General features: G+C 41.5%; 2 protein-coding genes across 3 annotated transcripts; both read left to right on the forward strand.

Moving 5' to 3' along the window:
- Positions 1-654: 654 nt before the first annotated feature.
- LOC124294601 (laccase-1-like) lies at positions 655-4786 on the forward strand. The gene is made up of 10 exons (XM_046740522.1): positions 655-858; positions 1131-1260; positions 1422-1706; positions 1811-2084; positions 2624-2828; positions 2931-3121; positions 3217-3412; positions 3496-3708; positions 3780-4010; positions 4104-4786. The coding sequence occupies exons 1-10, from the start codon at positions 720-722 to the stop codon at positions 4268-4270; spliced, it is 2031 nt and encodes a 676-aa protein (XP_046596478.1). The 5' UTR covers positions 655-719; the 3' UTR covers positions 4271-4786.
- A 2316-nt stretch (positions 4787-7102) lies between these two features.
- LOC107226666 (laccase-1) lies at positions 7103-11222 on the forward strand. 2 transcript variants are annotated; one of them, XM_046740028.1, is made up of 10 exons: positions 7105-7321; positions 7593-7722; positions 7884-8168; positions 8273-8546; positions 9085-9289; positions 9392-9582; positions 9678-9873; positions 9957-10169; positions 10241-10471; positions 10565-11222. In XM_046740028.1, exons 1-10 carry the CDS (start codon positions 7183-7185, stop codon positions 10729-10731), a joined length of 2031 nt encoding a protein of 676 aa, XP_046595984.1. In that variant the 5' UTR covers positions 7105-7182; the 3' UTR covers positions 10732-11222. The 2 variants fall into 2 exon arrangements, with proteins under 2 accessions (XP_046595985.1, XP_046595984.1); XM_046740029.1 differs by lacking the exon at positions 10565-11222 and having other exon boundaries at positions 7103-7321; positions 10213-10465.
- The last annotated feature ends 733 nt before the right edge of the window (positions 11223-11955 follow it).

Below are 11955 nucleotides of genomic sequence, written 5' to 3' on the forward strand. Positions count from 1 at the left end.
TGCAACTAATCTTGGATGATCCCCACAATGACCCAGTGGTGCAATATTCTGTTTGGTACCGCCGAATCGGAGAATTTTTTTTAAAAGCCCACGTGACGTTCAACTGCTCTTCGCCTTCACGAATGCATTACTAGTATTCAGCATCGTCTTTATCAATCTTTACTACTTTTCGAAGTACTTTCGTAAAACTTCAACTGTGATTGAAATCGTTGCAACAGTAAGCTACAATGGTGTGCTGAAAATGTTTGATTATTCGGTCACTGATCAGCACAAGTCCTAGAACATGATACTCACCTGAGCAAATAACAGATATTTTAATATGATATATGCCATATACGTAGTATCACGCTCCAGTGTGTACGGTCTGAATGTAAACTTGAACTAAATTTGAGTGTTAAGTCCCCTTTTTTTGTACATCTCAGTTGACTATATAACAACAGCGCGGGCGCATATACTAATTTATTACATATAACGCGTGGAGATCATTACCATACCCAGAAATTTTGATATCTTCGTGTTTTCAGAGCTACGACAAAGAGTTCAAAAGAGATTATACTTTTATCGTTATGTAGTAATCATAGTCATTAGCTGCCATTGAGTGCACGTCTTATCAAGGTAAAATGAGTGGGTCGTCAATCCAGTAACTCTGGCTAGTCCTTGGGTTAACTCATTGACATATCATTCAATACCCTTACCTGAAACAGTCGAACCGTTCGAAGATGGTATCGACGAATCGAGGAAGTTCTGTAAAACACCCAAGCTACGTCCAGCGATACCGCTTCTTCGCCCACACGTTATTAATACTCGGAATGATCTGCGTCGATCTTTCAGATGCTCAATCTGCCCGACCATGTGATGGTAAGTGATTTGTTATTGAAATATGCTGTAAATAAACATTTCATTACGTCCACTTTCTCCCGGTCGGCTGGATCATCGAAAAATATCGCTTTTTTGAAGTCATCTGACTGAGTGAACGCGTTCTTTGAATGTGAAAGTTGATAGAAGAAAGTTACATCAGTTTCCAGCATTTTTGGTACTAAAATTATTCCCGGTCTCATTTTCGTGCAGTCTGTTCCATATCATAGTAGCGTGTGACATTGTAATTTTTATTTACAAACGTCTCGGTGCAGGACCGATGAAAATGGATAACTCTCGATCTCTGTCAACACCGCAAGAATGCGCACGTCAATGCACAGAAGGAGAATCGCCAAAAACCTGCTACTATCATTTCACGGTAGAACTATACAACGTTCTTGGCTCGTGAGTAAAACCTCTTTCGGTGGTTTTGATCCTCTCAAACCTTGGCTGAAGCAGATTCACGTCACAAATAGCGATAATATGGTTACCGAACAAACTAATGGTGATAATTCGATACACCAAATAGATTTGCAGTGACGGAATAAATTTTTCTAATCAACCAGCGCCTGCAAACTCTGTACACCTGGCCCAAACAACTCACTGACGAATGAATGTCAATGCGTGACTTCCGATGGCGTGCCGACGACCGTCTTGACCGTAAACAGAATGATACCTGGACCCAGTATCCAGGTGTGCTTGGGTGACAAGGTCGTCGTCGACGTCCAGAACAAAATGAAAGGCATGGAACTCACGATTCACTGGCACGGGATTCATCAGGAAAAATCGCCTTACTACGACGGTGTACCTTTCGTAACTCAATGCCCGATTTTTCAAGGAAATACCTTCAGGTTTGTCGAAATATTAATATAACATGAGACTGTCTACACTTTGTCCACAAGTCAAGAGTGATACTTGACAAATGGCACGATAAACTCAAATATCACAACTTAAGGTATCAATGGATCGCCGGAAACGCCGGTACACACTTTTGGCATTCCCATACCGGTCTTCAAGAAATGGATGGCGTTTACGGGAATCTAATTATTCGGCAGCCTTGCAAGCAAGACCCTAACAGCCACCTTTACGACTACGATTTATCGGAGCACATCGTGCTGATTAGTGATAGATTTCACGAAAAGGCTACCGAACGAATCCCAGGGCTGCTGAAAGGACGTGTAGGACAGGACCCAGTGTCACTATTGATTAACGGAAAAGGGCGGTATACGGTACGAGAGAAACTGACCAGAAGAGTATCTGACCTTCGGATCATGGATTCTGCTGAAACTTCTAAAAGCTTTTCTTCCGCCCAAAATATGGGGCTTCTGATGCGAGGATCTATCCACCGGGCCTTTCTTCGCACAACTTACAGAACATCAAATAATCTAAAATTCGAAATTTATACTTCACTACAGCACCGGAATAATATGATACACGTTTACACTCGAATCCGTAAGATGCTTGCATCTTAACTTGAACGCACAACGACAAGAATTGATATCTAAGGTGAAAATACACAACAAGTTCCATTTGTCATAGCATTTCACTCGCCAAATTTCTGATACTATCAATTTTACTTAGAGTAAAGAGATACCTCTGAGATTAAACTACGTGTCACAGGCTTCCAATTTCCGGCCTAGGAAACAATCCTAGAAGTTTAAGCAGAATCCACGATTCAGAGATCTTACACTCTGCTTGTTCTACCCAAGCAATCATTAAATTGTTTCATCCGACTAATATGTTTCTCACACATCGTTTCACTATCTAGGACCCAAGTTCTGGTAATACGACTAACACGCCGTTGGAAGTGTTCAACGTTTTGGCAGGCAAAAAATACAGATTCAGACTCATCACTGCTTTCTCGACTGTGTGTCCTGCTCAACTCACGGTCAAAGGACACAAGCTGACCGTAATAGCCACGGATGGTCAACCGGTTGAACCTAGAGTCGTCGATAGTATAGTTTCTTTTGCAGGTAACGAAAGCTCATCCCGCTTTGTCTCTGCGAAAATTGAAGTATCATTCAATGAAGAAAGTTTCTCGCGTGCCGTAATTTATTATCTTGAATTCATTTCAGGTGAGCGTTACGATTTTATCATTTCCGCCAATCAAACACCGCGAGCCTACTGGATCCAGCTACGTGGTATCGGGGAATGCGGTATCACCAGAGTTCAGCAGCTCGCAGTTCTCCGCTACCAAGGCCATGGAAGACATAACAGACCGTGTTCCGAATCACCAACGTACGATCAGGGGCTTTCCGCGGGAGTGGTGAGCCATTACTGCGATTAACATAACGTTCCACCTATTTTGGTCTTCAACTAGATAGCCCCGAAACAATAGTTTTTAATTTTACTTCATTCAAGGTTCTTAACCAACTGGGAGTAACTTGCGACTCTTCGGATCAAAACGTGGTGTGCGTTGGCGATCTACGAAAAGCCGGATTTGTCGACGAAAGCATCCTTGGGCCAGAGCCAGACGTCAAAGTCTGGTTGCCATTTCATTTCAACGATTACAAACCCGAGGATCTCTTCCAGCCAAATACTTATCTTCCATTCTTGAGTAGAATATACTTTGCGTATTTTTGTTTCACTAGAATACACCGCAAAATTCGTAAACAATTAACAGCATGTAATCGTTCACAGTTCCACCGCCTGGTGTTGAAACAATTGCACTAGTTGGCAACAGGTCATTCTCTTTTCCAACGGCACCACTTTTGTCACAAAGGAAGGATATACCAGCGTCCGAAATTTGTGACCACGAAACAACTCCAGCTAATTGCAGTACACCCTGCATATGCACGCACGTGGTTAACTGTCGACGAAACTCCTCGATTGAATTAGTCGTCATTGATGCAGGTACAGTACAATATTGATACAATTACGTTTCGACGCAACAAAGTGTTTTTTGCTTCTCTCTATCTTGCCAGAACCGTATACGAATATGTCCCATCCTTTTCATCTGCATGGGTACGCCTTCAGCGTAATTGGCCAGGGTCCATCGCCGGCTCCTAATGCAACCCGCCTCACCTTAGATCAGATTAAAGAATTTGACAGAAAGGGACTGCTTCGTAGGCAGTTCGACAGACCACCTTCCAAGGACGCCATCGCTGTGGGACCAGCTACCTACGTCATCTTAAGATTCCGTGCTGATAATCCAGGCAAGTTACGAGGACTCGGGACATCGTAGATGCAATCACCCTATATTACAATTTAAAATAACCAACCTCTGACAATTTTTCTCCCTCTCTCAGGCTACTGGCTATTCCACTGTCATTTCACGTACCACTCAGCGATCGGCATGTCTGTTGTCTTAAACGTTGGTGAACCCTCAGATCTACCGCCGATTCCACGAGACTTTCCGGTTTGCGGTAATCATCTACCTCCCATGAAATTTGCCGGAGACAATTCGGTCTACTGATCCTGAATCATCGAAACGACAAATGGTCGTTGACGTCTAGTTGACATAAATCAGTCAGGATTGAGGTGTAAGCTTTTGTTTAATTCTGCGAGTTGCGGCTTAACTGCCTGTTAATGCAAACGTAGAAAATATGTCTCAATAATCTACAAAATCTATATCTTAAAAATGTTTTTATAGCATGGTTTCACTCATTATAACAATGTAGAACAATATAACTACAAAAAACCCCAGCTCGATCCAGTCAGACCTCGATTAGATGACCATGAAAATCACTTGGATATTTGATAATTGAAGTTCTTCAGATTACGCCATGGATATCATTCGTATCGTAAAATTTCCAATAACGTATTCTCTCGTGTACGCGGAGGTTCTTTTACCTCTTTCTCTCGAATCTTGTTGAAATAACATGTTCCAAAATCCGTGGTGAGGAAAGCCTTCATTCATTTATTTACATATTTTGTACGGGATCTTGATGCCTAAACGAATCGGATGAAGAAGTTGCGGATCGGTTTCGTGTTCGCGTCTTTTAAAGACTAAAAAATTTTCAATCTAAATTTTGGCTGCAATTTTAACATGATCAATTGCATTGACCAAGTAATACGCATTCGCTTTTTCTCTTAAAACTGCTCACAATGTAGATTCACCATTGACACACTGTGCTCAAGATGTGATCCATTTTGACTTGATACCATGATGGTTACGTTGCAACTCTGCTAATAGATATCAAGCAATTTATCTTAAAACAGTTACAACTTCGTTTGTGATGTACTATTACTATTTCTTCTCGTAAAACCTGAGAACTTTCGTGAGATTTTGGTGTTTATATAGATGAAACCTGACAGCTGTCCGTATAGATTAATTAAGGAAGACGCCAAAATCTGGATCCCAATATATTGAGCTACTGCTTACTAGCTACCCTTCTATTTAACTCATAAATAAAACGTGCGAAGAACTAATATTACTAAACTGTCGATGTCGTGACAACAGCATGTTTCGATCATACAGACAATATTCTGTAGAATGATACATGAGATGAGCAATTGTTGCTGATATCGTCGCTGCTCCGTCTTCTATTCTGTTATTTGCTCACATTCGCAGTATCTGTTAGAATGTAGTTTCATTAATAAAATTCTTTTCGGAGTTTACAATGTCTCAAGGCACGCAGTGTTAACTCGCACTAGATTGGACCATTGAATTACGGCAAGAATACATTTTATGTACTTCTAGCCGAGATTCATAACTGAAAAAATTTCGTCGGTATGATCATTACAAGCGTTGAATACTTTTGTTTCTTGTCGACAAACGTACGGTCCTTCGTTCTAGAATGCAAAACAAATGTCGTATCGTAAGCAGTTATCATACACTTCTTCATCGTAATGGACACAGAGAGGATCTCGGCCAATTATTCACGTAAGATCAACAGTGCTGAAATTTTTCAGCTGTAGAGAAAAGGCATCCTTCAGGGATGTCCAGCCGCTCTTTGTAAATGTCATTCCGATACCGCAAAACGGTTTCGTCGCCTTCGGGAACCGCATAACTAAAACCTCTCGTACGACATCCGTATGCGTATAATGTACAACCTTCATCTTCACCGCCATATCACATAAGTCTGACACATGTTAAAGCACGTAGAATTTATGAGTAAGTTTACTTTCGGAACATTCCATGACTGGGCTTGTTACCGTTTGAAACTTACACATTTTCGCAGAATTTTAGTGAATACAAGAACTGCTAACCAGAGCACTATACGTATACTGGGTTACACAAATATGCGACTAAACTGGGTCGTTGATCATCGGAATTATTCTAACTTGTCGTGTTCACCTGAATAAATGAACAAAACCATTATATGGAAAATGATATCACCGCCCTAGCGGCAGGCTTTAGTGTTTGCAATTTGATGCTGACACATAAGGTGTAATATTAAACAAGTTCTGGCTAATTTGGGCGTAAAGACGGTTTTAATTTTGATCGCAGTATAGTAAATAAAATGAAACTAAAACGACTCATGCTAGTTCGTGGAGTATGACGCGTTGATATACTTGACGTATGCAAATAGTTTGTCACCGTCATTTCTTCGAAATTATCATGAGTTATATAATAAACTGTATTTATATTGTATTGTAGTAACCACAGTGATCGTTCGGAATTATTTGCACATTTTATCACTGTAAGAATAGCCGAACGTTGTTGCAACTAATCTTGGATGATCCGCACAATGATCCAGTGGTGCAATAATCTGTTTGGTACCGCCGACTCGGAGACCTTTTTTGAAAAGCCCAAGTGACGTTCAACTGCTCTTCGCCTTCAGGAATGCATTACTATTATTCAGAATTGTCTTTATCGATCTTTGCTACTTCCCGCAGTACTTTCGTGAAACTTCAATTGTTAATAAAATCGGCGCAGCAGTATGCTGCAATGGTCTGCTAAAAATATTTAATCATTCGATCACTGATCAGCACAAGTTTTGAATGTGATACTCACTAGAGCAAATAACAGACATTTTAATATGAAATATGCCATATACGTAGTATCACGCTCCAGTGTGTACGGTCTAAATGTAAACCTAAATTAAATTTTAGTGTCTAGACGCCTTTTTTTGTTGATCTCAGTTGACTTTATAACAGCGCGGGCGCTTATACTAATGTGTTACATATAACGCGTGGGGATCATTACCATACCCGGCAATTTTGTTATCTTCGTGTTTTCGAAATTGCCATGAACAATTCAAGAAAAATTATACTTTTATCGTAATGTGGTAATCATAGTCATTAGCTGCCATTGAGTGCACACCTTATCAAGGTAAAATGAGTGGGTCGTCAATTCATTAACGCTGGCTAGTCCTTGGATTAACTCATTCACATACGAGTATCATTCAATACCCTTACCTGAAGCAGTCGAACCGTTCGAAGATGGTATCGACGAATCGAGGAAGTTCTGTAAAACACCCAAGCTACGTCCAGCGATACCGCTTCTTCGCCCACACGTTATTAATACTCGGAATGATCTGCGTCGACCTTTCAGATGCTCAATCTGCCCGATCATGTGATAGTAAGTGATTCGTTAATGAAATATGCTGTGAAGAAACATTTTATTACGGCCACTTTCTCCCGCTCAGCTGGATCTTCAAAAATATCGCTTTTTTCAAGTCATCTGACTTAGTGAACGCGTTCTTTGATTGTGAGAGTTGATAAAAGAAAGTTACAATAGTTGCCAGCATTTTTGATAATAAGATTATTCCCGGTCTCATTTTCGTGCAGTCTGTTCCATATCATAGTAGTGTGTGACATTGTAATTTTGATTTACAAACGTCTCGGTGCAGGATCGATGAAAATGGATAACTCTCGACCTCTGTCAACACCGCAGGAATGCGCACGTCAATGCACAGAAGGAGAATCGCCAAAAACCTGCTACTATCATTTCACGGTAGAACTATACAACGTTCTTGGCTCGTGAGTAAAACCTCTTTCAAAAGTTTTTTTTCTCGCAAGGCTCGACCGAAGCAGATTCACGTCACAAATAGCGATGAGATGGTTACCAAACAAACTAGTGCTGATAGTTCGATACACCAAATAGATTTGCAGTGACGGAATAAATTTTTTAAATCAACCAGCGCCTGCGAACTCTGTACACCCGGCCCAAACAACTCACTGACGAATGAGTGTCAATGCGTGACTTCCGATGGCGTGCCGACGACCGTCTTGACCGTGAACAGAATGATACCTGGACCCAGTATCCAGGTGTGCTTGGGTGACAAGGTCGTCGTCGACGTCCAGAACAAAATGAAAGGCATGGAACTCTCGATTCACTGGCACGGGATTCATCAGGAAAAATCGCCTTACTACGACGGTATACCTTTTGTAACTCAATGCCCGATTTTTCAAGGAAATACCTTCAGGTTTGTCGAAACAGTAAAATAACATACGGCTGTCTACACTTCGTCCGAAAGTCAAGAGTGATACCTGACAAATGGTGCGATAAATTCAAATATCACAATTTAAGGTATCAATGGATTGCTGGAAACGCCGGTACACACTTTTGGCATTCCCATACCGGTCTTCAAGAAGTGGATGGTATTTACGGGAATCTAATTATTCGGCAGCCTCCCAACCAAGACCCTAACAGCCACCTTTACGACTACGATTTATCGGAGCACATCGTGCTGATTAGTGATAGATTTCACGAAGAGGGTACCGAACGATTCCCAGGACTGCTGAAAGGACGTGTAGGACAGGACCCAGAGTCACTATTGATCAACGGAAAAGGGCGGTACACGGTACGAGAGAAACTAACCAGGAGAGTATCCGACCTTCGGATCATGGATTCTGCTAAAACTTCTAAAAGCTTTTCTTCCGCCCAAAATATGGGGCTTCTGATGCGAGGATCTATCCACCGGGCCTTTCTTCGCACAACTTACAGAACATCAAATAATCTAAAATCGAAATTTATACTTCACTACAGCACCGGAATAATATGATACACGTTTACACTCGAATCCATAAGATGCTTGCATCTTAACTTGAACGCACAACGACAAGAATTGATATCTAAGGTGAAAATACACAACAGGTTCCATTTGTCATAGCATTTCACTCGCCAAATTTCTGATACTATCAATTTTACTTAGAGTAAAGAGATACCTCTGAGATTAAACTACGTGTCACAGGCTTCCAATTTGCGGCCTAGGAAACAATCCTAGAAGTTTAAGCAGAATCCACGATTCAGAGATCTTACACTCTGCTTGTTCTACCTAAGCAATCATCAAATTGTTTCATCCGACTAATATGTTTCTCACACATCGTTTCACTATCTAGGACCCAAGTTCTGGTAATACGACTAACACGCCGTTGGAAGTGTTCAACGTTTTGGCAGGCAAAAAATACAGATTCAGACTCATCACTGCTTTCTCGACTTCGTGTCCTGCTCAACTCACGGTTGAAGGACACAAGCTGACCGTCATAGCCACGGATGGTCAACCGGTTGAACCTAGAGTCGTCGATAGTATAGTTTCTTTGGCAGGTAACGAAAGCTCATCCCGCTTTGTCTCTGCGAAAATTGAAGTATTATTCAACGAAGAAAGTTTCTCGCGTGCCGTAATTTATTATCTTGAATTCATTTCAGGTGAGCGTTACGATTTTATCATTTCCGCCAACCAAACACCGCGAGCCTACTGGATCCAGCTGCGTGCTATCGGGATATGCGGTATCACCAGAGTTCAGCAGCTCGCAGTTCTCCGCTACCAAGGCCATGGAAGACATAACAGACCGTGTTCCGAATCACCAACGTACGATCAGGAGCTTTCCGCGGGAGTGGTGAGCCACTATTGCGATTAACGTAACATTCCGCCTATTTTGGTCTTAAACTAGTTAATTCCGATACATTAGTCTCTAATTTTACTTCATTCCAGGTTCTTAACCAACTGGGTGTAACTTGCGACTCTTCGGATCAAAACGTGGTGTGCGTTGGCGATCTACGAAAAGCCGGATATGTCGACGAAAGCATTCTTGGGCCAGAGCCAGACGTCAAAGTCTGGCTGCCGTACCATTTCAGCGTTTACAGACCGGAGGATCTCTTCCAGCCAAATACCTATCTTCCATTCTTGAGTAGAATATAGTTTGCGGATTTTTGTTTCACTAGAATACACTGCATAATTCGTAAACAATTAACCGCATGTAATCGTTCACAGTTCCACCACTTGGTATTAATACCATTACAGTAGTTGGCAACAGGTCGTTCTCTTTTCCAACGGCACCACTTTTATCACAAAGGAAGGATATACCAGCGTCAGAAATTTGTGACTATGAAACAACTCCAGTTAATTGCAGCACACCCTGCATATGCACGCATTTGGTTAACGTTCGACGAAACTCCGTGATTGAAATAGTCCTGTTTCAGCAAGGTACAGTACGAAATTGATACAAGTACGTTTCGACGTGACAAAGTGTTTCTTGCTTTTCTCTATCTTGCCAGAACCGTTTACGAATGTGTCCCATCCGTTTCATCTGCATGGGTACTCCTTCAGCGTGATTGGCCAGGGTTCATTATTGAATCCTAATGGAAACCTCTTCACCTTGGATCAAATTAAAGAATTCGACAGAATGGGACTACTTCGTAGGCAGTTCTATAGACCTCCTTCCAAGGACGCCATCGCTGTGGGACCAGCTGCCTACGTCATCTTAAGATTCCGTGCTGATAACCCAGGCAAGTTACGGGAACTCGGGACATCGTAGATGCAATCACCCTATATTACAATTTAAAATATCCAACCTCTGACAATTTTTCTCCCTCTCTCAGGCTACTGGCTATTCCACTGTCATTACACGTTTCACTTAGCGATCGGCATGTCTGTTGTCTTCAACGTTGGTGATCCCTCAGATCTGCCGCCGATTCCACGAGACTTTCCGGTTTGTGGTAATTACCTACCTCCCATCGAGTTTGCCGGTGATAATTCGGGAAACTGATCCTGTATCATCAAAAAAAAACAATTCATCTACCCCAATGTATGAAAAATCCGATCGACATAAATTATAGAATTGAGAATAAGTTCTAAACATTTGTATATCAGGATATTTATTATTATACATAGAAAGTAATATTTGACCCTTTCTGTGTCTACACACATTCTGAGTGGGTAAATGTTCAATTTGCATTACGTTATTCCTCTGTACAAGTACTGCTCACTAATAATTAGTCAACAATATTACTATGTTAACATTGACACATTTCACCTCAGAAATTCTACGCGAAATTTTCGTAGCGCAAATCATTAACCCAGCAAATCTGCAATCTAATTATTAGTATATTAGTTAATATAAGTTACTTTTTGATTTGAATTTCTTCACACTAACGCTGTGTCTTCGAAGTACACTTTTTAGTTTTTTCGCTACGCCCTGTACGCACGAGTATTCACCTGTACGATACTTAATCAAAATAAAATATGGCTTGGAATTTATTTGCTAAAATATAGAAGCAGTCTGATAGCCGTTCGAGCGTCAGCTATGGTATCAGACAAAAAAATTCGAGTATCACGGTAGTTATTAAAAATTAATACCTTACGTAAAGACTCGGCCCATGGTGTTCAGTCAAGTGTGATACCTAGCCATGCGTTATCGGAATTTTTCCCCTTTTACCCACCCAAGTTGTCTTTCACTTTCTACTAGATTTTCGCCACGCCCAACTCACGCGAACTTACACGCTTTCAATGATACCCGACATACAACAATAACCGATATAACCAGTTTCATTTTCAACGCATTCGCAAAGTAGAACTTCCGACGTTTCACGCTTTACATCGCGTGTTGCGGCTTTGACGAGACTATACGTGTAAATCCAAGTTCCGTGCGGACTGTGCGAGCCAATCTTCGCCCTCGATCTCCACTCTAGATTGAAACGGGCTTTTATCAATATTGCGCATACTCACCGCAAATGGGTGAAGACAGTTTTAGCACTTCCGGGACTCTTGTACGTACTTGATCGCTAATTACAGTAGCAACGACCGTCTGCGGCTAGCATATTGCGAATGAGTTACCACCGTGTCAGTTGAAATTCACTACTCACCGAAGCGCATGCATGGAGCTATCAGCTCGCCACGCTTATACAACGATCTTTACATGCGCATTTTACGTTTCTATTCCGCAGTCGGCTGTGCATCGTTGTCAGCCAACCGTTACGTCGAATCCCGGAGA

Source organism: Neodiprion lecontei, chromosome 5 (genome assembly GCF_021901455.1).
Source record: "Neodiprion lecontei isolate iyNeoLeco1 chromosome 5, iyNeoLeco1.1, whole genome shotgun sequence".
In the NCBI taxonomy this organism is placed as follows: Eukaryota; Metazoa; Arthropoda; class Insecta; order Hymenoptera; family Diprionidae; genus Neodiprion; species Neodiprion lecontei.

What these genes read in the sequence shown, in the direction of transcription:
- LOC107226666 (XM_046740028.1), top strand. Translation starts at nt 7,183, where the DNA reads ATGGTATCGACGAATCGAGGAAGTTCTGTAAAACACCCAAGCTACGTC. An exon ending in TAGTATAGTTTCTTTGGCAG is followed by an intron (nt 9,290 to 9,391) that starts GTAACGAAAGCT and finishes AATTCATTTCAG; the next exon opens with GTGAGCGTTACGATTTTATC. An exon ending in TACCTATCTTCCATTCTTGA is followed by an intron (nt 9,874 to 9,956) that starts GTAGAATATAGT and finishes AATCGTTCACAG; the next exon opens with TTCCACCACTTGGTATTAAT.
- LOC124294601 (XM_046740522.1), top strand. Translation starts at nt 720, where the DNA reads ATGGTATCGACGAATCGAGGAAGTTCTGTAAAACACCCAAGCTACGTC. An exon ending in CTATACAACGTTCTTGGCTC is followed by an intron (nt 1,261 to 1,421) that starts GTGAGTAAAACC and finishes CTAATCAACCAG; the next exon opens with CGCCTGCAAACTCTGTACAC. An exon ending in AGGGGCTTTCCGCGGGAGTG is followed by an intron (nt 3,122 to 3,216) that starts GTGAGCCATTAC and finishes ACTTCATTCAAG; the next exon opens with GTTCTTAACCAACTGGGAGT.